General features: G+C 50.4%; 1 protein-coding gene and 1 long non-coding RNA gene across 2 annotated transcripts in view; one reads left to right on the top strand and one right to left on the bottom strand.

Annotated features, from left to right (window-relative positions):
* Positions 1-26,305, top strand: part of MINDY4 (MINDY lysine 48 deubiquitinase 4) — a 117,846-nt gene that overhangs the window by 48,192 nt on the left and 43,349 nt on the right. The window contains exons 6-9 of the mRNA XM_082398776.1: positions 8,879-8,937; positions 14,031-14,137; positions 15,733-15,849; positions 17,071-17,159. Coding sequence (XP_082254902.1) covers positions 8,879-8,937; positions 14,031-14,137; positions 15,733-15,849; positions 17,071-17,159 — 372 coding nt within the window. The remainder of the gene's footprint in view (positions 1-8,878; positions 8,938-14,030; positions 14,138-15,732; positions 15,850-17,070; positions 17,160-26,305) is intronic.
* LOC309631898 lies at positions 18,964-26,301 on the bottom strand. Its single transcript, XR_014246631.1, has 2 exons — positions 25,756-26,301; positions 18,964-24,948 (listed from the first exon to the last, which is right to left on the bottom strand). It is a non-coding gene; the product is annotated as an uncharacterized lncRNA (long non-coding RNA).

Genomic DNA, 26,305 nt, shown 5'->3' on the forward strand with positions numbered 1-26,305 from the left:
ACCATCAAACCTTCTTGTTTATTCCAAAAGGATGTTCTGTTTGAAGCAGGGTAGTAGAAAGAGTGGTGAACCTGGGTCAGGAAACCTGGACTCTGGCCCTGGGGTTGTCAGTTTCACTTGTCTCATTATACTGCCTCTAGCATATCTCTGGTATAGTTCTGAATCTCGTGGGATAATGGACATCCTCATCAGGCTACTGCCTCCAGTGGGGAAGCTTCCAAAGCTTCAGTGTTAGGATGCTCTGTAGGCTTCAAATATGTACATATCAAGTAAAGCAAAACCCTTCCCTTCCCTTGAGCTTGCTAAGTTTTTATTTTTTTAATTTATATGAGTATTTATTTTTATCAAATACTTTTTCTGCGTCTATTGAGATTGTTTTACATGTCTTCCCTCTTTTGGGGAACTTCTAGGTTTTCTAGGGAATTATTAGATTTTCTAATGTCAAAATATTCTTGCATACCTACTTGGTCAACATTTTTTTCAAACTCATGGCTGATGAAGTGGTCTTTTATTTTAGTTCATAGTTTTGCACTTACATTTACAAGTGTTAGGTTTTTGGAATCAAGGTTATACTTGCGTCATTAATCATCATCATCTCAGCTAACACATAGTAGTTACTCTGTCGGATACTATTCTCAGCATTCGATATATTAACTTGTTGAATTCTCACCACAAACGTTTGAGGTAGGACTATTATTAACCATTTTACAGAGGTTCGCGATGGCTAAGTTTTCATGTTGAATCGCTCCTTTTGTTATTCTGCAACAAGTAGGTTTATCACTAATAATGCTTTTTATCGGAAAGTTTATTTTTATCCGATAGCATTTAGCTACATTTGCATTTAAATGGTTGGCATACAAGTGATATATTTTTTCCCCATGCTTTACTGTTTTCCTTTGTGTCATGTATCATGTGAAACAGCATATTGCTAATTTAAAAAATCAATCTGAGTGTGTCTGTCTTTTAACTGGCAAGTTTAATTTATTCACCTTTATTATAGTTACCGATATACTTGAATTCATTTGTCCTGTTATATTTTGAACATTGATTTTGCCATACTTTTCCTTTCTTTTTTTCCTTTTTTTTTTTTTAAAGATTTTATTTGATGTGGACCATTTTTAAAGTCTTTATTGAACTTGTTACAATATTGCTTCTGTTTTATGTTTTTTGGTTTTTGAGCTTGTACCCCCTGCATTGGAAGGCTAAGTTTTAACCACTGGACTGCCAGGGAAGTCCCTTCCTTTCTTTTTTAACTTAACCATTTTAAAGTGAACAATCCAGTGGCATTTAGTGCATTCACAAATTTGTGTAACCACCACCTCTACCTAGTTCTAAGACATTTTCTTCTCTTCAAAGTAAAATCTCTTCCTATTAAGCAGTTTCTCCCCATTCCTCCCACTTCCAGCCCCCGGAAACCACCAATCCACAATATTTCACATAAATGGAATCATATGTGACCTTTTGTCTCTGGCTTCTTTCACTTAACATAATGGTTTTTTTGTTTTTGTTTTTTATAAATTTATTTATTTTTATTTTTGGCTGCGTTGTGTCTTCGTTGCTGCTCATGGGCTTTTCTCTAGTTACGGCGAGCGGGGGCTACTCTTCGTTGCAGTGCGCGGGCTTCTCACTGCGGTCGCTTCTCTTGTTGCAGAGCACGGGCTGTAGGCACGCAGGCTTCAGTAGTTGTGGCACGCGGGCTCGGCTCAGTAGTTGTGGTGCATGGGCTTAGTTGCTCTGCGGCATGTGGGATCTTCCCGGACCAGGGCTCGAACCTGTGTCCCCTGCATTGGCAGGCGGATTCTTAACCACTGTGCCACCAGGGAAGCCCTAACATAATGTTTTTGAGATTTATCCATGTTGTAGCATGTATCAGTACTTCAGTCTTTTTTATGGTGGATTAGTATTTCATTGTGTGATGTATAACATTTTGTTTATCCACTCATCCATTGGTGGACATTTGTGTTATTTCCACCTTTTGGCTATTGAGAATAGTGCTGTTATGAAGGTGTGTCCCTGTTTTCAGTTCTTTTGGCTATATACCTAGGAGTGGAATTGCAGGGTCATATGTTAATTCTATGTTTAACTTTTTGAGGAACTGCCAAACTGTTTTTCACAATGGCACTTTCTTGTGAATTAACTGATATGTGTTCTTTTTTCTTCTGCTTTCTGATTTGGAAGTTATATACTATCTTTTTTACTCTTTTAATGTTTACTCTTAAATTTTGATCATAATTGACTTAAAGTTTTAAGTTTAATCAATATCTCTACCCCCTCAAAAAAATGCAAAGATTTTAGAAAACTTTAATTCTGATCATTTCCCCTTCCCAGGTTCCCTGTTTATTATTGTCTAGTATTATCCCTTTGTTTTCAACTCCCTCCAGATTAGTTGCTATTGTTATTATTTTTATTGTCAGCTCTTTTTTTTTTTTATATATATATTTTTTAAATTTTATTTATTTATTTATTTATGGCTGTCTTGGGTCTTCGTTTCTGTGTGAGGGCTTTCTCTAGTTGCGGCAAGTGGGGGCCACTCTTCATCGCGGTGCGCGGGCCTCTCACTGTCGCGGCCTCTCTTGTTGCAGAGCACAGGCTCCAGACGCGCAGGCTCAGTAGTTGTGGCTCACGGGCCCAGCTGCTCCGCGGCATGTGGGATCTTCCCAGACCAGGGCTCGAACCCGTGTCCCCTGCATTGGCAGGCGGATTCTTAACCACTGCGCCACCAGGGAAGCCCCCTATTGTCAGCTCTTATTTAGGTTTATCTAAATGTTCACAGATTTCTTTTCTGCCATTGCTTGCTGCATCCTGCTCTTTATTTCTGGGTTCAGTTTTCTTCTCCTGAAGTAAGTCCCTTAGTCGTGCATTCAGTGAAGGTCTGTGATGGTAAACTTTTTTAGTCTTTGTCTGAAAATGTTTTCATTTTGTCCTTACCTTTAATATTTTGAATACTAAAGATGTCTTTTGTTAAAGTAATTGTTGTTTATGGATGATCTATCTACCTTTTCTCTAAGATTTTTCTCATTGTCTTTGGTATTCTGGTAGTTTTAAGATGACATATCTAGGTGTGCATTTACTTTCATGTGTATCATTTGAGACTTATTATGTTTCTCTGAGGATTCATGTCTGGTAGGTTCTTAGCAATTATCTTTTCAATAATCTCCTTTCTCACGTTCTCTTTATTCTTTCCTTCTGGAACTCCTTTTAGATGTATATTGGACTTAAAATTTTTTCCCTCCATGTCTCTTATTTGTTCTTTCACGTATTTCATCTCTCTTCTGATTGAGTTGCATTCTGAGTAAATGTCATCTGATTGTTCCTAGTAATTTATTATCTCTTCACTGTATCTAATCTCCTTTTTTAAGTTTACCATAAGTTTCCCCCAACTTTAAAAAAGTTCTAACCCATAAAAAAGTTGAAAGAATCGTACGTGAAACCTACCTTCTGCAATTCTAAGATTTTTTTTGCACTTGTTTTCTCTCTCTTTCTTTCTCTCTCCTCTTTTTCCCTCCCCCACATTTTTGATGATTGATTGAAAGTAAAATTCAGATATCATGGCATTTCACCCCTAACTATTTCCGCTTGCATCTCCTAAGGACAAGAACATAACCACAGCACCATTATCACATCCAAGAAATTTCACATTGACTCAGTAACATCTGCTAACATAAAGCCCATAATCAAATCTCTCCCAAATGGCTCCAAAGCGTTCTTTGAGACTTTAGTTTTTCAACCCAGGATCCATTTAAGGTTCACTCATATTTGGTTGCCATGTCTCTCTAATCTCTTTTACTCTCAAACAATTTCCCTCCTTTTCCAGTTTTTCATGATGAATGTAGGCTTGGTGTCTCACAGAATGACCACATTCTAGATTTATCTGTTTCATTATTGGGTATATGTTAAACAGTCTTTGACAAGGACAATACATATGTGATGTGGTGTACTTCCTATTACATCACATCAGGAGCACAGTGATGTCAGTTCGTTTTATTTTGGCTAGGTCAGTCTGTTAGGGTTTTGCCAATCTCTCTGTTATTGGAATTAATAAGGAATCTGTAACTTTCAGACCATATGAATATCCTGTGCCTCAGAAACCTTTTAACCCATGGTTTGAACATCCATTGGTGATCTTTTCCCATATTAGGAATTTATAAAATGGTGATTTTCTAACTTTTGTCATTTTATCATTCCTTTTCCATTTATTAGTTGACAGTGTTTTACAGAGAATAGCTTTCTGTTATCTATCCCTGCTCTCCTTCCTCCTCTAGTAGCAGACTCGTGGATTTAAAAGATATGTATTTAATATGCTATTATCCATCACCATCATTATATGCCCCAGAGTTTTCTTATTTCCGTGACTGTATTTGCTTTTCAGAGTTGCCCATTCTTTTCTCAGAGTGTCTGTATTTCTTTTTGCATGATTTCCATTCCTTTTATAAAAAGTTCCCCTACTCTCTCTAATTACAGCCTCTTTTAGATTGCTGTTCTATTGTCTCAAGTTCTTAGGAATCCTACTTGCTGTGTCAGTTGGCTTTCACTTACGGTGGATTGTTTTCTCACATATTTAACAGTTTTTTGTTTTGAGCATATTTTCAGTGGGACTTAAAAAAAAAAAAAAAACCCTCTCTCCCCCGGGAAATCTTGTGTGACCTGCTTTGTAGAAGTGCCCCTCCAGATAATTTTACATGGTGTGCTGGCATATCACTGGCTCGGGAAAATTTTATGTAAATTTCTTATGTTCTGGATTCTTGTGCTGCATGAGTGGGGTCAATCCACACTGGCTTCAGTGTTTCCATCAAATAGAATATATAGTAAGTGATCAATATCTTTCTTCTCATGGAATATCTTTCTTTTGTAATCATAACTAATTTAGCCAAGTATCCAGTGCCAAACACAGAGGAAGGAGCATCTCCTTGTCTGATTTTAAGGCTAAGAGCTGGTGAACTCTTCTGAGTGTTGGGTGTGTAAGCAGTTGAGCATCTTCAAGAATAACGTGACCCAGGCACGTCAGACCTCTCAGAGCCCCTGCTCCTGGTCATGTTCCACAGCGAGTGGTCTTGCTCAGGCTTTCCCCAAGGTACAGATGAGGCACCTGATACCCACAGAGGTAGGTGACTTGCCCAAGGTCACTCAGAGTCGGGGGATCAGGGGCAAGAACTCTGGTCTCTGAGTGGCTCTTTCTACCCACCCAAGACCCAGTTATCCAGGGATTGAGTCCTGACCCTATGTAGCCCCCGACACCTGCGGTGCCCTGGCCCTTGCCCCTCCCTTGGGGGCACAAAGAGGAGCTTGGCTGGGAGGTGGAGACCTCAGACCCAGCAGGCAAGCACGTGTTTACAGCCTGGCTCCTGAGGATTTATTAGATGCGCATTTTGACACATGTCTCCAGGTTATATGCACAATCGCATTTTTAAAAAGTGTTTTGAATCCTTGATTTATCTTTCTGTCATTGTTTTTCATAATAGTTTTCACTCAAAGGCAAGAACATGCTTTTAAACTGACCTTTTAAACTTTGTAATGCTTATGCCACAAAGGGACACATAAAAGGAACAATAGGGCATTCCCTAAGTGTGAGCATTACTGAAGTCTCCTCTGGTGAAGAGATCTATGGGAAACGGCACAAAGCATCTGAGCTGGGCTCTCGCAGCTGATGGATGGCCTCAGGGTGGACGTCTCATGACCGGGAAGAGGCCCAGCTGTACCCTACACAGCAGGAACATCGTCCCCACCCTCTACCCACGGCTCGTGGCCATCCGCGTGCCCGTGCGGCTTTGCCCTTGGGAGCCAAGGGGACAACTTGGGAGGTTTGGACTTTGTCTCCTGGTCCACAGGAAGCCGTGGAGGGTTCTGGGCAGGGAAAGGAAGCATAGAATAGAAAAAAGAGCAAAACAGAGCATTTGGAGCCAGCGGCCTGGGTTTGAGCCCTGGCTCTGGCACTTCTAAGCTGTGTGACCCGTGTGAATCACCTAGCTTGTGTGAGAGTCACTCTGGTATTGGCACCCATGTATGGAGCAGTGACTCGGTGCTGGGCACGCAGGATACAGAGGCAATCAAGAGAACCTCACAGTCCTTTGTTCCTCCTTGATTGTTTCTCTTACTGTGTGTATTAGTTTCCCATGGCTGCTACAACAAATTACCACAATTTAGTGACTTAAAACAACATGAATTTATTATCTCACTGTTCTGGAAGACTGAAGTCTGAAATCAGTTCCACTGGGCGAAAGTCAAGGTGTTGGCAGGGCTAGTTCTTTAACAACTAGAATCTGTTTCCTTGCCTTTTTCAGCTTTTAGTGACCACCCGCATTTCTCGGCTTGTGACCCTTCTTCTATCTTCAAAGTGCATCACTTCAACCTCTGTCTCCATCATCATCCTACCTCTCTTCTTCTGTGTCAGATCTCCTTCTGCCTCCCGACTATAAGGACACTTGTGATTAGGTTGCCCCCACCCGGATAATCCAGGCTGCTTTCTTCCATTTCAAGATCTTTAACTTAATCTCATTTGCAAAGTTCTTTTTGCCATAGAAGGTACCATTTTCCATTTCCAGGGATTAGGATGCAGATATCTTTGGGGACCATTATCCAGCCTACCACAGCATGTCATATTGCAATTTATGTCTGTTTATTATACACAACTGGGTCTCCCTGGGGCAGGGAGACAGACCTGCTGGACAGCTGCCACATGTTTGCTAAGTGAGTGAAGAAATGAATGACTGCATGCTTTGGATTTGAGAAGAAGGTAACATTCCAACGGGGCTGTAGAGGATGAGTGTGAGTTTGCCAAAGGATATTCTAGCTGGAGTGAACAGCTTGTGAAAAGGTGTGGAGGCGTGGGCTGAGAGGTTAGCCTGGAGGACATGCAGGTGGAGTGGGAGAGTGCAGAGGGAGGTGATGCTGGGGTGGTAGGTAGTCAGGTCACAGGCAGCCCAGAGGGCACACTTATGGGCTTGGGTTTTGTCTTATGAGGAAGCAATATATGTCATGGTTGCTGCCATTATCTTTGGAGTCATTGCTTGGGTTCAAATCCCTGTGCTGCCACTTATTTGCTGTGTAACTCTGGGGAGATTACTGGACCTCTCTGAGACTCAGTGCCCTGACTACTTCCTAAGGCTCTTTTGAGGAGCAGATGACTTTTGATGCTTGCAAAGCCCTTAGCACAGTGCCTGCAACAGTCAAAGGAATCAGAAAGTATTTGCCACTATAATTGCCATCATTTTTATAAATATGATGTCTCTTGTTGATGATGATGTTGGGGAACCTTTGAAGAATTTCAGCCAGGCCGTGGCATGGTCAGATTTGCTTTCTGGAAAGATGCCTTTGACACTCATGTGAAGATGTGGGGACCAGCACGGGGTGGGGCATCACACGGGGGGTCAGGAAACCAGTTAGTGGGCTATGAGAATGATCTGGGTGAGAGACGAAGAGGCAGAGAGCAGAGATGGGTCCAAGAGAGATGTTGTCGCCATCGGGGTGTTCCAGAGATGTCTTTACTCCTGATGTTCCCGGCTCAAAATGGTTCAAGGTGGCTTTTAGAGACCATCTAGCACCTGCGCCTTAGTCCTTGCTTTTCAGACACCTTGCCTTAGTCTCTGGGTGAAATAGTGACACAGGGGACAGAAGGGATGGGACTCAGGTCCTCGGCTTTAGCGGCAGTGAGGATGGGGGTGGGGAGAGGTGTGGCTGGCTGGCGGAGGCTTCTGATAAAAGTGCAGCTCCTTTTGCTGGGCCCTGGGGAGGGGGGCACAGCGTCTGTCTTGACCCCCCTCCCCTCTACATCCTCCTGCTGCCCCTCCGTGCCTTAGCTCCTCTTTCCAGCTTGTTCTTTCACCATTCCCCACAAGAACACTTGCAGCATCCTGGTAGCCTGGGGCATAGGAATTTTGTGGTTCTGAGTTGAGGATGAGGGGCTGCCTGGGAGGGAGGGGGAGGAGCTCTGTGTTCCAGCGCCAGAGGAAGAAACCCGGAGTCCAGAGCAGTACGTGCTCAGGGATTCGGTACTGCGCGTCCTCCGTGGTCTTCCACTCACGCCCCTTCATACATCTTCAGGAGGAAGCCAATTCAATAGAACCTACCGTGGCAAGATTATGATTGTTACTTCAATCATATCTTAGCCTGCAAGGATGTTGGAGGAAAATATATTTCAATGCCACATTCAAAAGAGCTGTCATTTTTAGCATTGTAAATAGATTTTTCAAGGGGGTGATGTAATGTTGTTATTTTTAATACATTCTTTTTAAAAAATGATTTTACTTTAGTTCAGATCGATGCATGCTGGAGGGAAAAAAGATCCCAAGAGAGCTGAAATACAGGTGGGCCATTTAAAGAAAGCTCTGTGTGCACATCTCTGAATTTACAAGTCAGGATCACAGTATGTATTCTTTGGTGCATTCTCGAGGTTTCTGATAAATGGCTGCTGATAGCTTTACAAGAAAGCTGGGAGAAAGGAAACAAACAAAAAAATGAGATAAGAAAATCTGTGCAGTGATTACAGGAACTTGATGTGTGTGTGTGTGTGTGTGTGTGTGTGTGCACGTGCACGTGTGAATGTGTTTCCCAGCAGTATTACAGTGGCGTCAGCAAATTAGCTTGCATTCGGTTCTCGGGAAGTGTCAAACTACAGGGTCCATCGTCCTATATTGGCTGGTGTGTGTGTGTGTGTGTACAGAATTGAAAAGCGCCCCAGAGGTGATTTGGTCCCACCCGATATGGAACCTGTGGCTCAGTGAGGGAGAGTGCTGGTGCAAGGCACACACAGAACAGCCTGGCCAGAGCTGGAGAGAACCCACCTCCTGAAGTCCCATCCAGTGCTCCTCCCACCCTTCTCTGCTGTTTGCATTTCTCTGTCATTCTCCTATGGTTCATTGACATTTCCTTTTTTTTTTCCTAGGAGTAATCAGTTGCCAGCATCCAACAAGGTCGATGGTGAGCTGGGTGTGCTGCAGCTTGGTGGGTACCACTGGGGCCTCTGTGCTGTGCCCATCAGGGCCCAGGAGGTCTTCATTTGGTCTGTCTGGGAGGCAGTGGGTGGTAGCGCTCTCTGCTGGCCTGAGTGGGGGGCGGTGCTCCTTTCTTCCCACCTGACCTCAGGAAGGAGGGGCTGGCCCGGTGAGTAGAGCAGGCTTCTCTCTTTTTTGGTTGATGTCCAAATCCGTCTTCCACTGCCTATCTCTCCCAGAGAAATCCTATAAGAAGTCTGGACATTTCTAGATCCACACTGGGAGAGAGGGGGCAGAACAGCCTTTTCTGCATTTGGAGGTTCTTTTAGGGTTACTCAGAACCTATAGAAGTCTCTAGAAGACAGTGCTCAGTCAAAATATTAGTATATCTCTGCCTGGAGAAGCCCATCCTTTAAACATTTTCCCCCACGTATCCCTGAGGTGTAAGATACAAATCGTGAGGCGCATCAGTGCACAAACCTTTAGTGTTCAGATCAGTGCCCTTTCACATGTGTATACATCTGTGTACCTCCTCTGCAAGATCTAGATAAGAACATGTCCATCCACTCTTTCATTTTGAAGCCATCTTTTTTTTTCTCTTTCTGGAATTCTCTACTCCCCAAAGACTGACGTGTTTGCAGGCCTTGGCAAAGCCAAGAATAGAATAAAGGAGGACAACCAAGGACCAGACATGAAAGGACAAGGCTTGAGTGCCATTGACCTTTGCTCTCCTCCTGGAAGCCAGCAATTTACCTGTTGGACCATTTTGCCGTACAAGAGCTGAGAGCTGTTTACACCCTTTTCGTCTCCTTTTAAGCACTCCCTTTAACATGAAGGAAGAAAGCAGCTCGCCCTTTAGAAGTGACTTGTGTGAGACATGCTGTCTGACAGTTTGCTTTGATGAAGTTGAAAGGCAGGGGCAGGCCTCCGAATGATGGAGGCAGGGGTTTGTTTATTCTGCTTAGTTCTCCTCAGAGGTAAGAGTTCCTCAGAGGTTTGGGTTTTTTTGTTTTTTGTTTTTTTATTTTTGGCTGCATTGGATCTTTGTTGCTGCGCACGGGCTTTCTCTGGTTGCGGCGAGCGGGGGCTACTCTTCGTTGCACTGTGTGGGCTTCTCATTGCGGTGGCTTCTCTTGTTGTGGAGCACGGGCTCTAGGCATGCGGGCTTCAGTAGTTGTGGCACGCGGGCTCAGTAGTTGTGGCGCACGGACTCAGTAGTTACGGCTCACAGGCTCTAGAGCGCAGGCTCAGTAGTTTTGACACACGGGCTTAGTCGCTCTGTGGCATGTGGGATCTTCCCGGACCAGGGCTTGAACCTGTGTCCCCTGCATTGGCAGGCGGATTCTTAACCACTGCGCTGCCAGGGAAGCCCCCTCAGAGTTTTAGTCATCAGAAATGGCTGGTGGGATCATTTGGCCCACCCAGGAAGGGGCAGATTTCATTGGGCACACGGCTGTGCAGGATGAAGCCCGGAGCCGGGAAAGGCTGGCATCCGAGGCCTTTCTGTGAAGCGCTTTAAGATTTTCTAATGAAAGCCACTCCTGTTTGGACATAAAGTGAAGCAGTTCCCGGCCTTGGGAACCCAGAGGGCTTCTATTGGGAGGAAGGCTTTTAGCAGTTCTCTCAGAACCCAGCTGTTTGAAGTGTGTGTGCCTTTTCCGGAGGGAGGCCGACCCCTCTTTGCTGGTGGCTCAGCTGACGATTTAGAGAAGAGGACGGAGATAAAAGATAAGAGGGCATGCAACCAAGTCACCCAGAGAAAGGGGAAGAGAAGTTTGGGGTGGGGGGTCAGAAACAAGGAATAGCATTCCCTTCCCCATCCCAACTCATCTTTCTTTGGTTCAAGTCAGCAAACTTCGGTTAGCATTACATGCCTGGGCACATACAGGGCTGTCAAAGCACGTTTCATCACCGTGATGAAAAGTGGCCTTGCCTTCTTGGAGGGTGGGGCTGGCTGAGATGAAGGAATAGAGGTGACCCCTGATAGCAACACGCAAAGTGGATGACCAAGAGCTCCTCACTGCTTCAGGAGGTGAGTAGGCCAAGTCTGTGGTGGGTTCCAGAAGTTTCCATAGTGAGGTGGCATTTAGACTGGGCTTTGACGGATGAGCAAGGTCTTGTCAAGCAGAGATGTGAAGTGAACGATGTTTGAGGCCATCTCTGGATGTGCGTGGAGGATGGATTTTAGGGGCAGGAGTCTGCATGTTTGGGAGACCCTGGTGAGGGTCTCTTGGAATAGTCCAAAGAAGAGGTGCTTGGGGCCCTGTTCTATCTGGGGAAATCCTATAGGTATTTCAAGACCCTGATCAAATATTTACCTCTTAGGGGAAGCTTCCCTGACCCTTTAAGGCAGAATTATTTGCCTCTTCCCCTCTGCTCTTATAACCTTTGCACCCGTCTCCATTTTAGCACTAACGTCATGTTCTTTGTTTGGGGCTCTGTCTCCCCCTCTAGGCAGTGAGCTCCTTGAAGGCAGGGGTGGTGTTTTCACCATCTCTGGACCTCCTCCGTCCCACATAACCAGTGGCACATCATGCGTGTTCAGTAAAGTGCTTGATGAACAAATAGAAAAATGACAACACATTCCTGTAACAGTGGGGAGAGAGAGGGCGGGGGACAGCGTATGAGGATTCTGCAGGCAGGATAATCTGGAGGCTGGAGCAGCGTGGCTTGTGGGAGAGGGTTGAGGTTTTGGCCTGGGTCCCTGGTGGAGGGTTGGGGAGATGGAGTCTTATCAAAATGGAAGCCTGGAAGGGTTCTGTGCTGAGAATCCTGAGTCCGGGGCATTGGGGCACTTCCAGGAGAAGATATCTTGCAGTCAGTGTGAAGTACTGGGTGGGAACCTGGAAAAAGAGATATATGGGCCTCTATTAAGTACTACCAAGTATATGTATATGTTTTCCTCCAAAGGGTAAATAAAATGGTATGGGAAACAAAATCCCTTGCTTCTTTTCAACCAGGCATTTACAAAATAGCATTTTCAAGCCACTGGCGTTTGCAGCTGGTTTTGTCTGCTTGGCCAACATGTCATGCTGGAGTGCTTTGTTTTCCTTTGCACGGCCATCCCGCCACATCTGGACCTGCCTCATGGTCCCGAACCAACTCCCTGCACAGGCGCCAGCTGCCTCCTGGCAAAAACCGAGGGAGGCTGCCTCTTCCTGGGGGCTCCATCAGTCAGCTCTCCTTGGGCCCCCAGCCTCCAGCCTCAGATTTAGTTCATGGGGCTCAGGCAGAGCACGTTTCAGCCCTGGTTCCCTTCAGGACAGCCTTAGACTAAACAGAAGCCTCCAAATAGGCTTAAATCCTGCCCGCTCTGGGCCTCCAAGAAGCAGTCTGGCTGAGGCATCACAAGGACCCTTCAGGGCCTGGCGGAATCACTCAGTTACTCTCCCGCTCTGTTCTGGCCCTCAGATGCCTGGGATTGGATTAATCACACATCTCTGTTACTTAATTAACATTCTCAGTATTGATCTTTGTGAAGCCTGCTCATTGGTCTCCCTCTTGCCTTTCCTTCCTGATTTCCCTTTAGCCTCATGCTACACTCCCATGACCCTTGTCTCCATAAGCAACCACTCTCATGTATTTAGGGATTCCTTTTTGCTTGTGTACGTTCTTGCAAAAATGTTTAGTGTTGTTTTGTGTGCATGTGTTTATAATGGATGTAAAATCGTGTTGTGTTATACATCCCATTTGCTTTCTTACTTTCTCTACCCAGAGCCATGTTTTCAAGACCCGTGTGTGTTGCTGGGTGAACATCTGGTCTTTATTTCAGGTGTTTTTGTAAGGCCATGGTCACAGGGTGGCTTTTTTAGAGACCCTAACTAAGAGAGGTTCTCATTTAAATTCCAGACTTGTTTAAAAATTTTGTTTCACCCTAAAGGTAAAATCTGTCTGCATTTCAGTGGGCCGAGCCTCTAGGAGTTGGCCTCGTGCTGTGCCTGGTCCTTCTCCAGGGGAGAAAAGGAGGCTGTAGAATAAGATTTATGGCACGTGTTCTGGGGATGTTGGCCTTTGCACACCGTCTCAGATGATGCGGGTCAGGGACTGTGACATTTCTATAGTCCCAGATGCACAGAATTATGGCAGGCACTGTTGATTTCTATACAGTGTGGCGTGCTTTTTAAATAAGATTTAACCTTGGGGAAAGGGGGGTGGAAAAAGTCTCCAGAGGTTCTCTGGAGACCAGCCTGCCCAGCTTTGCCAGCATAATTGCCTTGGGTTGTTTTCACTTGAGTCCTGCATCTGAGGGTTCTGGTAGATGCTGCGACAGTGCGTATAATGGCGAGAGGCAGCCTCACCCGGCTGGGAAGGCACAGGCTGGTGCTGTCAACACCCACGCTGGGACCCTCTCTGGGCCTCAGTCACCCCAGCTTTGGGAATGTGACTTAGTGTCCCTTCTGGCTGGAGGTCCAGGGAGGTCTGACCGGCAGGATGGCAGAGCAATTAGGAGTTGGCCTGGGTTTATATTCTATCTCTGCAACTTTCCATCTGTGTGACTTCTGGTCAGTTACTTAACTTCTCTAAGCCTCAGTTTCCTCATCTTTAAATGGGGATGATGATAGTTACTCTCTCGTGGAGCTGTTCTGGGGCTTAGATGATAAAACACAGATGGTAAGTAAATGAAAGCCACAATAGTGATCATCTATTATAACTGTTATTATTCTCTCAGGAAGGGCGGCATTGTCTTTCCTAATTCCGCCCTCTTCATGTTTGTCCTCAGGGGGACAGATCTGTGGGTCACATCCACCTTTTGTAAGAATTGTGTCTGAGCCAGGCTTTTCTGGGCCTGACTCGACAGCTTAGGCCTAGGCCCTTGTTTCTGCATGTCCACAAGCAGAGCTTTCTAGTGGACTGATAGGCAAGTCCCATCTGCCAGCATCCTTGGACCAGCGTGGGTGACAAGGAGCAAGGGCTCTCACTCTGCCTTTTTCCTTCTGATGAAGGCTTGGGAGCCTCAGCGGGGACGGGGGGTGGGTGGTGGAGGAGCCCTCCTCTCATTCCAACCACCTCAAGACTCATCAGTGTCCTGGGTGTTAAACGGCTTCCTAGTCTGTTGTCTGTGAGTCATAACAAGGAGCTCACGTGGCCACGGTTTTCTTTCAGAGGATGTGGAGGATGAATTGGTAAGGGAAGAAGTCATCCTGTCTCCCGTCCCATCAATGCTCAAGCTGCAAGTAGAGTCAAAGCCCATCGACCTCTCAGTGGCAAAGGTAGGCGTCAGTTGAAAAGTGCGAGGTGATGTGTCTGGATTTGAGTTGGTGTGGATGAGGTGATTTTCATCTCTCTGGCTCCATTCATCCCGTTATAACCTCTCAGTCACTGTTAAAATGGAAATTTGAGTGTGATATGGAAGAAAACCTGAACGGAGGGAAAGTCAGGAAAACGAGGGCCTAGTCCCGGCATCTCCCTCTCCTTCTCTGAGACAAAAGGTGAGGATACAACCTCTTCCCATTCAAACATTCCAGGATCCAGCTTTTCTTTTGGTCCAGAGCTCTGCTTCACCATGTCTGCAACTGGTAACTCCAGGGTTGCGATGGGAACGGGATAATTGTCCTCATTAGCTTGACTGTGCTCCTGCACTGGTCCCCTGAGCTGGGCTCAGGCTGGGCTGCAGTGAGGGAAGGACAGGGAAGTGTTACCAATTCCTCAGCGTCACCTGGGTTCCCACCAGTGACCTCCTGGGTTCACACCAGTGACCTCCTGGGTTCCCACCAGTGACCTCCTGGGTTCACACCAGTGACCTCCTGGGTTCCCACCAGTGACCTCCTGGGTTCACACCAGTGACCTCCTGGAGTCACAGGACTTCGGGAGCTGGTTCCTGGCCTTAGCAGCCTCCTCTGCAGGGATGTCCTGGATTCCTCACCATCTCTGCTGCCATAGGGCCTCGCCCTTCTCCGTGGCTGGTGGTTCCTGCGGGATGGAATGCTGCTCCTGCTGTCCTCCACTGGCTTTTCAGCCAGGATCCAGGAGGGAAAAATAAAACTCCTGGGGACACAGCTGACCCTGTTCTCTTCCTACTTACCAAGTATTTACTCAGCACGCAGGTGAAAAGTCAAAGGTTTTTCTAGAGGTTTCGTCCCTCCCCATCCTTCTCCTCCTTTTCCCTTCCTTCTTTTGAAACCACAGGGAGAGGGTCAGATCCAGTTAAGTGGCCCCAAGCCTGGGAGTAAGTGCTCTGGTTGTCTGTAGCCACAGGGCTCTGATTCTCTGCAGTGGGTACTACTGTTTTGGGAAGGCTTCTCAGAGGCCTCTAAAGACCACCCAGTAGTAGCATCTCCAAAAGCAGCTGAAAAAACCGAGGCCCACACAGAGAAAGGAGGACCCAGGACACATGGTGTCCACAGCAAGCAGGACCCAGGTTTCTAGGCTCGTAACCCTGTGACCTGGCAACCATACTGTGCCTAGCTGGGAGCTGTCATTCTGTGACTGAGAGAATAGACATGGGCTTCAGCCAGAAAACTCAAGGTCCTATAGTTTCTAGGCTCTTGGGAAACTCAGTCCAAATACATGGATGACTGTAGTTGGTGCAAGAAGGGGAAGCAAGCCCTGACAGACGAATTTACCCACCCCTCTCTCCTGGTAAGGTTTACAGATATTCCAGAGGTAAGACCCTGAGGGTCCATTTTCTCTTTCCTCGAATATGAGAAGAATGGGTTTGCAAAATGAAAAGAAAATAGACTACCCTGCTGGAAAACAGACTACCCTGCTGGAATTCAAGACCACCTCCTGTGGGAATGCAAACACCCAGCAGTGTACTGTTGTTTGCTTTTAAAACAACCAATACAATTCTCTCTTCTTTTGACAGGACATAAAGACCATTCTGTTTGGTTCCAGCTTTTGCTGTTTCAATGAAGAGTGGAAACTTCAGAGTTTTTCCTTTAACGACTCAGCATCATTAAAATATGGCATCGTGCAGAACAAGGCAGGTTGTTTTTCAGTGCCCCCGGGGACCCTGCTGTGGGCCCATCATGGACAGGGGCACACGTCCCCCAGTTTGGTAAATCCTGTGGGTGTTGCCTGCGCCAGCCCCTCATTTGCTGAGTTGTCACCCAGGGCAGGAACTTCACGTGTGGCTGGCAGAGGAGAGCGGGGCAACATGACCGCTGCCGTGAGGGGTGCATGATGCTGGAGGGGAGAGGGAGCAGGAGGGGGCCCTGTGTCCGGTCAGAGAGGGTCCTTAAGCTAAGTATTGAGAGATGATTTTGCAGGTGGAGCTGGAGAAAGGACACTGGAGGCAGGGGGCAACATGAACAAAGGGAGGCTGTGTGAAAATACAGGGACTGCAGGAAGGGGCAAAAGTCTCAAGCATGAGGACCAGAAGTGTGCGGGGAGGATATGATAAAAGACAGGGAAATGTAAGTAGATTGTGGCAGGATTTGAACATGGCTTATACACAGTTGCCAAGATACACATTTTCAGGGCCAGAAGATACTGTAAAATCTGGCAGCTTATCCAGGTTCCGTTTCTCAAGCCCCAGGAGCCTCCTCCTGCCCCACACTGCCTGAGGAAGAACCCCAAGACCACCCACTTCTGCCCCTAACTTGGCCAAGTCAGCACATCTTCTTGCACCCCGAGTTCGAGGGCACCCACGGCCCCTGCTCTGGCAGTCCTTGTACTTGTTGATGCCTACAGAGGTGAGCTCCTCAAGGAGCCCTCTCCCTCCAAGACACACCTACTAGGTGCTGAGGCAGGCCACCGGCCGGGGAACAAGATTGCTTACACAAGCGGAGGCTGCCCAAGGGGCTCGCTTCTAGCTGAGATGGTCAGGGAAGCCTTCCTGGAGGAGGAGGCCTTTAGGATGGGCCTTGAAGGCTGGGTAGACAATTGACACCGTCAGCCTGTGGACACGGAGACACGTCTCTGGATGCCTGGACACCCATGGTGACAGCCCCTGACGGGTTGTGGAGAGTCACTTTCCCCCCATCACACACCACAGACTTTGCTCCTTCCTCTAGCGACGGGCACCTGGCCCTCTGTCACCCCCTCTCTGTGACTCAGGGTCAGCACTTCACAGAAGTAGTCGCCACGCAGGAGACCCCTGTTTGAGGCTCTGTAACCTGTTGGAGGAGGCTGGTTCTGGAGGAGCAGGTGGCCCTGCCCTGGGTCAGTTCTCACAGGCACTGACGCGCGTCCTTCTTTGCAGGGTGGTCCCTGTGGGGTTCTGGCAGCTGTCCAAGGCTGTGTCCTACAGAAACTCCTGTTTGAAGGAGATAGCGGAGCTGACTGTGCTCGGTAAGTCGGTGCTCATTCCAGCAATAGCTTCTCTTCCCAAGGCTTCTCCTCACTGTCCAGAAAAAATAAGCAAGGAAATGTGTGTTTGTTCCCTGATATTTCCCGTCTTCTGGAAAGGGAAACGGTGGCTGGCTAACAGGGCCAGTGCTGACCAGTTTAAATGACCTGCATGCCATTTGTTTCTAAGAGCAGGGAGGCTTGTTAAGTCCTGTGCCACATGGGAAGTGGCAGTTGGAACAGCACTGAAACTCAGGCCACCCCCTCCTCAGGAGTGGAGCACAGCAGCCCCCCAAATCCCGTCCACACCCAGGTCAGCCTGCTGACCCCTCCGCTGAGCCCAGGTCTCCCCTCCCTCCCCTCGTTCCCCCACCTCTGCTAACAGCCATCCCCGCGCGGTCCAGCCAGACCTGCAGGATACGGCTTCCTCCCCTCGGCCATTCTTTCTCCACCTCACACACTGAGTGTTTGCACACAGCCCCTCCTTCTCATCCTCACTCCCTCCACAGACATTTCTGGAACATTCTCTCTGTGCGGGTACCAGTGATTCAGAGAGGAATAGACGCGTTCTCTGTTCTCCAGAGTGCTCTGTGAGGTTGAGGGATGGAGAGAAATCCATAATCCTACCTTGTGGTTGGTGCTCAGATAGAAGGATTATCGAGGGGCTACCCAAGGCTGGGGCCAGCTCGGCCGGTTTGAGGAGGCAGCCCTCTTACCTTAACCAGTAACTGTGTGCCCAGTGGTACCGAGTCACCCTCAGATTTACAGAACTTCTGGCACTTGTCTTTTTTTCTTTTTTAGTTCAACTCTAATATACATACAGAAGAGTACACAACTCAGAAAAGGGCACAACTCATGTATGTTCTGCTTAATGAATTATTGCAAAATCACACACCCGTGAACACAGCGCCCAGATCAAGAAAGAAAATATTTCCAGCTCCCTGGAAGCACCCTCCTGCCCAGTAGATGCCTCCGTTCTCTCCTCCAAAGTTGTGATTAAGCGGATTTGAAAATCACAGCTTAGTTTTGACAATTCCTGAACTTTAATTAAAGGGACTTGCCTTTTTTTTTTTTTTTTTTAAAGACAACAAGGCCCACCCACCATTTATTCACGTTCAAATTCCTGGGAAAGACACTAGTTCCCCAGACATCCAGCCAAGCTTGTACAAACGAAACACACTTTACCAGCTTAGAGGATGTGGCCTTAGACAGGATCCGAGTGAAGGCGGCTTTTCATGCTTGGCATTTTAGAATTTGTCCGATAATATGATTTGTCTAATTACTTTACAAAGTAACAATCAAGGTGCTTGGTTTCAAGCTGAAAGGTGCTAACCGTAAGCATAGCATAACTACAGCCGGAAGCCCAGCGACACAACATTTGCACAGCAAGGGCTGACCTTGTCCTGTTCTTCTCCCCAGTGCCTGCTCCGGGGTCCAGTCCAGCAAAGTGCGGCCCGCACAGTGAGTGTCCGATGGTCAGGGACGCTCCTGGCTGGCTGGCTGGCTGGGACTGGCTAAGCGAGGGACCTCTGGCTGCCTGCCCTCTAAGGGCGCAGGGACCCTCTCTGAGCACATATACACCTCCACTCCTACCTTCCCTCCTTGCGCCGCAGAGAGGCGCACAGGGAGGACTTAATAGGCACTTGGAGGGCGTGCGGGCCTCAACAAGGCAGCTGTGGCCTTGCCCTCATGGCACCTACGACTGAACACGAGAGCCAGATGAACAGGAGGTCCCAGGGGGACGTGCAGGGAGCTCAGGGCCCACCCAGACGTGAACAGGGTCAGGCAGGCTTGCTGGAAGAGTGACTTTTTTTTAAAAAATTTTATTTATTTATTTATTTTTGGATGTGTTGGGTCTTAGTTTCTGTGCGAGGGCTTTCTCCAGTTGCGGCAAGCGGGGGCCGCTCTTCATCGCGGTGCGCGGGCCTCTCACTATCGCGGCCTCTCTTGTTGTGGAGCACAGGCTCCAGACGTGCAGGCTCAGTAGTTGTGCCTCACGGGCCTAGCTGCTCCACGGCATGTGGGATCTTCCCAGACCAGGGCTCGAACCCGAGTCCCCTGCACTGGCAGGCAGACTCTCAACCACTGCGCCACCAGGGAAGCCCAGGAGTGACGTTTTAATCTTACTGAGATCCGGAGGATGAGCAGGGCTCGTGACTGGCTTCACACACACCCTGGCACAGGCTTGTTCCTCCCTCGATTTCTCCTTTCCCAGCAAATCCCTCAGCCTCCTTCCCTGGCTCCTCACGCGCAGAGGCCATGGCCTCAGGGCCGCCTTCCCCGACCTCCCCAGACGCTGCCTGCAAGGGCCCCACCATTGGATGCCCTTTTTATCCAAGTCATTACCTGTCCATTGTCTGTGCCCCAGAACACAAGCCCCCTGAGAACAGGGGCCTTCCTAAGCTGCCTGGGCCGTAGCCGTCCCTGGCATCCAGCCCCAGGCCTAGTGCACAGAAGAGGCCCTCGGAACTTTTGTTGAATGAACGCACGGACAAACATATGAGTTATCCAGACTGACTGGGAGGGGAGAGGATAGTATTCCAGTAAGGAGAACAACATGTGCAGAGGCCCGAGGGCAGGGAGTGGAGCTGAGAGTCGCCTGGGGTGGCCAGGGCAGAGTGTAGGCGGCAGGGCGAGACCCGGGCCAGGCTGCCAGAGGGCTCTCAGGGCCCAGCGGCTTGCTCAGGTCAAGCCTTGGCCTTGGCCCTTGTGGGAGGTGTTTGATAATTCATTTCAGCCCCACATCCCTTCAGAACTGCTTTTGAACTTGGACTTTGGACTTCTTGGAGGAAGTTGTAGATCATTTCCCAACAGTCAGGAAGGGGTGTATAAGTTGGTTCCCGGAAGGGCCGTTTCTGCCCAGGCCACAAGGCCGGCTTGGCTCCTTGTCACCTGCCCTACAGCCCCACTAAGGGGATGTGACAGCCTCTGGATCCCCGGGCACGTCCTCGGGAGAGAGTTCTGCTCGCCCCACCAGAGAGGGGAGCTAGGGCTTGGAAGGCAGAAAGCCATTCGGGCTGGGGGCCCAAGACGGGCTCTGGGTAGAAAGAAAACTGTACCAGCTGTGGGAAGAAGAGTTGGGGCCAGCCTAGATTGAAGGCCCTCGGAGGCCGGGCTGGTGGGGCAGGAGGGGAGGAGGCTGGAAGGGGCTGCTGGCTGCTGGGAGCTCTGTGTGGGGTGTGCCTGGTGGGAAGGAGCCCCGCTCCGGGGGAAGGCTGCCTGGCTGGGCCAGAGGAAGCCTGTGCCGAGCAGCCAGGAGAGCTCGGCCTGCTGGCCAGGCAGGGTCCCGCCCACGGGAAGCGCGGAAGGGTTCATGCTGCAGAAGAGTGACCTCACCTTTCTTTGGAGTCCCACAACCGTGGGTGCTCCACGTTAGTCCCTCCCCTGTGGCACCTCCACGCCTGCGGCCCCAGGCCCTGCACCCAGAGCTGCTCTCCACGCAGGCTGAGCGTAGTGGTCTGGCTTCCTGCTGGTGCTGGTGGCCGAGCAGGCCCAATAGTGGGCATTCTTCCTACCCAACCGACAGGGAGGGGCGGAGAGCTTGGCCCAGTGACCCAGCTGCTCTCATCTAGCCGAGACCGCTGAAAGTGCCTCAGGGGACTCAGGGAGACAGGGCTCCGAGGGGGAGCAGCTGGGGGAGGTCCCAGTGGTGATGGGCTGTGGGCAGGGAGCACCAGCTGCCTCCACACCCCCCATCCTATGTGTCCTCCTCTGGCTTCCGCTGCTGTGGGCCTAGCTTTGCTGAGGCGTGAGCCTGCCTCGGGGCTGGAGGCCAACTGGGGGTGAGAGGAGAGAGTCCTCCTGGGTTCAGGCTAGGACTTGGGTCAAGCAAAGGCCAGGGGAGTGAGCGGCCGGGGCCTGGGGCCGGGGCCTGGGGCTGGCAGCCGAGGGGGGAGGTGGATCGCCGTTTGCTGAGGTGAGGCCCTGCCGATCGGAGGCCACAGGAAGTCGTCCTTGCCAAGTGGGTGTCGGTGCAGCCTATAGGTGCCCGTGGTGAGGCTGGGGGGAGTGCCCAGCTCTGTGGTCCTTAGCCTGTCCCAGGATGGCGGTTGCTGAAGAGAGCCCTGGACCGGCCAGAGACCCGGATTACAGTTGTGGGCCAGCAAGGCCTCACTTTCTCCATTTGTGAATCTCTGTCCTGCCTGCCCAAGTCTGACTCAGTAAGGAAATGCAAACCAAATCCTTTGTAAATCAAGGGCTGTGCAAGTGGGTGGGACCTTGAGATCACTTGCTGTGGTACATATGGGGAAACTGAGTCCCAGAGAGGGAAAGATGCTTGTCCAGGTTCACACCTGACCTCCGGGGCAGAGCTAAGCACGTCTGTCACACCACACTGTGCCCTAGAAGAGACTCTGAGCCCCAGGCGAGCCAGAGAGGCCAGGAGGGGCTGGTGCCGGGAGGCCGAGTGTCATGGGCTTGAAACACCCGAGGGCTGGACACCCAGATGGACTCTCAGTGACCAAGCTGCAGCTCTGTAGGCTCTGTAGTTTACGAAGGGCTTCTAGGCAGAACCTCCCCACTTTTCCTAATTTGGGAAAAAAAAAAAAAAATCAGAAGAGTACAGAAGAGTAATATGGCAAAGCCCTGGGGACCTGCTGCCTCATGTGAGTAAAGGATGACATTCGACATCCCTGCGGGAACCTCTCGCAGCCCCGGCTCCTCTGGTTTCCTTGATTCATTTGTAAGATCTTAATATTGATTGTTTGGGTCATTGATGCCGCTGCACGGGCTGGTGTGCTGAGCTGAGCCTTCAGTACTCCCTTTTGACTCTGAAATTCCAAGATTTCAGAAATGGTCTGGTTTTAAAAAAAAAAAAAAAAGGAAGAAAAAAGCAGGCAAGCTCCTCTGTTCTCTTTAGGAGCACTGCGTTGGCCCTCATGCCACACAGAGGCGGCACCTGCAGCTGCTGAATGCTGGGCCCTTTGGGAGCTCTGGGACCAGGGCCGGTGGGCCAGGTCTGCAGGCCTGGGCGGGCGTGGCCCCCTGCTCGCCATCTCCCCCCACGACTGGCGGGGAAACGGTTCTGTGAAAGCTGCACGAGGATGTGACTGCGGCCTCCAGGGAAATCATGCTGAAATAAAGGCTTCTTGGCAGAGGTGGTGTTTTTTCTGCAGGACTGTCTGGCTTCATTAAGACTCATCCCATCAGGCCAGCAGCCGGCCTCTCCTCAACTGGGGACGACAGAGCTGGGCGGCAGGGCTCGGTGTTTTTCCACTTGAGGAGGGGCTGTGCCAGCGGCTCGGCTCGTGGGAAGCGATGGTGAGCCTCGTTCCCCTGCGGGCTTGGGGAGCACCACAGGCAAGGGAGCTGTCCTCTCGCCTCTACTTCCCTTCTCAACTGGGGAAGTCGAGGTCCAGAGAAGGAGGGGCACTGGCCCAAGGCCCCTCTGGACCCGTTAGCGGAGCCAGGCTTGGAACCCAGGTCTGGTGGTCCCCAGGCCAGCTCTGGCAGCGTTTGACCCTGAAAGGGGGCAGAAAGGTCTGCAGTCATTCACCAGCTTTCTTCTGATTCTTCTATAGGCTCAGACTAGCGGGCACGTCAGGGTGGGCTGGAGAGCCTGTTTTGAGTTAATGATGGTAGAAACATCTTTTTAATCTGAAAGACTTGGGTAATTAAGCCCAACACAGGAGGTATTACTTCCTGACGCCCATCGCCCATCCTTAGACAAATCCCGCACTTCTTCTGTGAGGTATTAGACTCTTTTAAAGAAACTTCTGTTGGTGCGAGAGCCCGGCCGGGTGCTAGATTCGCGGTAGGGGATGGGTAAGCGCGTGCGTGACTGATGAAGGCGGTGCAGAACCGCCCTGGTCACCGAGGTGAAGGCAGACCCTGAATGCCCCGGTGAACGTGGAGGCTGGCGATTCCCTACAGCGCCTCCCTCCTCCCTCTTGTCATCCACACGCACCCCAGCCCTGAATCCCCTGTGGCTGGTTACCTGGCAGAAGGGCCGGGCGGGAATGATGCTTGGGGGCATCTGGCCCAGGGTCTGCATTTTGGACATTCATCTCCTTGGAATCACAACCCACGGTAGCGGACTCCGTCATCCCCAGAGCTTGTTTCCTGCCCCACCCCCATCCCGGTGACCGTCAGTCGTGGCATTCCCACCTCCTGAGCACCCATGCCCATCCCCTTCCCGCCCCTGCCCAGGACTGGGGTGCCCTGCTCCTCAGCTGAGCTGTACAGCCAGTGCCCAAGCAGCTCTGCTGCTCTATCTTGCCCTCCCTCCAGTCTTCACTATACGTCCTCACCACAGGCTCCTCTTACAGCACAGATGTGACCAGGGCACTCCCCAGCCAAGTCCCTCGACATGGGCAGGAGTGGGGCAAAGTTATGCCTGGATTGCATCCTCTGTCTAGAATGTCTATGCTGGAAAACCTCCAGACGGAGCTACCAGGTCACCTTCCAAACATTCACTATGTTCCACACCAACTTACTGAAGCAGGTACCGCTTGCCTGAAAGCTTCTCACTGCAGCCAGAAATAAGATTTTAAAAACCAACATATATTAAGTACTTATCGCATGCCAGGCACTGTTAGAAGCACTTCACACGTATTACTTCACTAATCATTAAAACCACCCTATGAAGGAGGTACTATTATTGTCCCCTTTTAAAAGGGGGAAACTGAGGCACAGAGACAAAGTGATTCACCCAAGGTCACACAGTTAGTAAAAACTGGACAAAGTGAAACAGCAGTGAGGGAAGGAGGAGAGCATGGCGAGGTGCAACCAGCCATCTGGAGCTCCTGGTGTTGGGGACCAGCATTCCTTTGCCTCTGAGCCCATCTTTCCTGCACCTGCAATGCTATCAAGAGATCTGGCTCCTGGGCCCGGCCTATCTTCCAGGTCTCACAGGCTCTAATTACAGACCCTCTGAACTTCCGTGTTTCTACACAAAAGTTCTCATTCTTTTCATTGGCTTCCATTTAGTCTCTCCATCCTTCCCTGGGTCTTCTCCAGCATGCTCCTCCCCGTGTCAGCTCCAGACACAGCTTTCCAGAAAACAGTAGCACTGGGAGAAGTGCGGTGGTCGGGCCTGGGTTCCATTCCTGGCTCAAGGCCTTGGGGAAGCCCCTTGCCCTCGCTGGCCTTCTCCTCCCCACCCGGATCCTTTCTCCTTTGTCCAATGGACCCTGCTTTCCAGGCCCTCCTTGGTCCTTGCCAGCCTCTCCTGAATCCCAGAGCAATGTTTCCTCACCTTTGTTTTTGTAGTTGACAGTGGCCCAGGGCCAGTGCTTCCCGAATCTCAGGTGCCCGGTTCGCTGGTGGTGTGGTAGCTGTTTGCAGAGGAGCAGGCAGGCTTCCTGAGGCTGCAGACGTACCAGGCAGTCTGCGTTTAATTTCTCAAGTGGTTGAGTGCTTGTTTGTCTCATTGAGTTAGAAGGATTGCCTGGTGTCAGCGGCTTGTCGTCACTTTCACATCAGATACAGGGAGTTCACCATCCTGTGAACCCTCTGGCCACAGCCAAAGTGGGCACTTGACGTTTCCATAAAGACAACAGCAATGGGTACCCTTTCTTGAGCATTCTCCACATGCCAGGCACTGGGCCATGGACCTTACACAGATCATCTCATTTAAAGCTCCCAACATGATGAAGGAGGTACTACTGCCCCAGCCAGTCTAGGGATGGGGAAACCGAGGGACCCTCTGTCACGTTGCCTCCCACTTTAAAGTCACTGGACCACAACAGCCTGGGTGCAGACGGCTGGCTCTGTGGCCCAGGGACTGGGCCGTGACCACGTGCTGCCCACCATGGTGACCTGTGTCCTGGTCTCCGGGTTCTCCTCTCCTACCCTGGAGAGGAAGGACAAACACCAGTTTTCACCCGCTCCCCACCCAGCAGCTCAGCCTAGAGCTTAGGGTACTTGGTGACTGAAAACATGGACGTTCCCTCTACGTTGCTGGGAGCCCTGGCATCAAGCCCCTTTTGTTTGTTAGGTAGTGAGACACTCAGATGCTTAGCCTGCCTTCGTAGGAATTTAAGAAAACTTCCCAGAATCCAGGGGTGGGCAAGAAGCACAGCTCTGTGGAGCCCTGGAGACGGAAAGAGCGTCTGTACGTGGCCGTTGCTGCTTCTGTCTTTCTCATGGACTTCATGCACTAAGGGCCTCTTCATTACCGTTTTTATGGTAAGAGGTCTCTCTGCCATTTTTGACACCACTGGCTGCCTGTCCTTCTGCAGCCCTTTTGCTCCCAAGACTGTAACGGCCCGTCTCCGAGCTCTGCCCTTCCTGCCTGCCTCCCCTGCCTCCCCACGCGCTGGAGTTCCACCGGGCTCCAGCCTTGGCCGCCGCCTCTGCCTTCCTCATCCTCTCTCTGGGAAATCTTAGCCACGCGGGGTGCCGAGGACCCCTCACACGCTGCTGGTTCGTAAGCCTCTACTCAGCCCGAGCCGCTCGCCTGGGCTTTAGAGAGACGGCTTCACCTGGGCGTCCCACGTGCACCTCCAACTGCCCCCCGTCCCCCACCCCATCGTCCCACGTGCACCTCCAGCTGCCCCCCCGTGCCCCCCGTCATCCCACGTGCACCTCCAGCTCCCCACCCCACCCCGTCCCCGCCCTGTGTTCCCCATTTCAGTTGGTGGCACCACCATGCACTCACCAAAGCCCAGCCGTCATCCCGAATCCTCCCTTTCCCACGTCCCCACGCCGTATGTCCAGGTAACCGGCCAGTCAGGCTACTTTCCCCTCAGCGTTCGTGGTCTGGTCTCCTATCCGCTGGGGGAGCGCGGGACACCTGCTTGCGTGAGCCGCTGTCTCCAGGGGCCTGGGTGTCGGGACTGGCCAAGGCTGGACGGGGCAGAGCCGTGCCCCTGCCTGGGATGGCAGCAGTTGCGGGCTCAGTGCCCTGGGCTTTGTCAGAACCCGCAGCCTTTTCTTCCACCGCTCCGGGCCCTGCCGAGTGTCCAGAGGCCCCTTAGCTCCCGTGGGTGATTTCCTCAGCCTGCTCCTCCTCCAGCCCTGCCGGGGCCCCTCCCTCACAGCTCTTCCCTTGGTCTTCATCTGCAGAGGCCCTCCTCCCGGGCTCTGCCTGAGCCCCTGGGCCGCAGGGCTCCGCTGGGCAGCAGAGGAAAGGACAGGCCATCTGCCACAGGGCTGCGCTGTCTCTGACGTCTGTCCCCATAGGCATAAACACACTTCCCTCTTCGTCC

This window comes from Balaenoptera borealis (assembly GCF_965194805.1).
Source record: "Balaenoptera borealis genome assembly, chromosome: 7".
Lineage (NCBI taxonomy): Eukaryota > Metazoa > Chordata > Mammalia > Artiodactyla > Balaenopteridae > Balaenoptera > Balaenoptera borealis.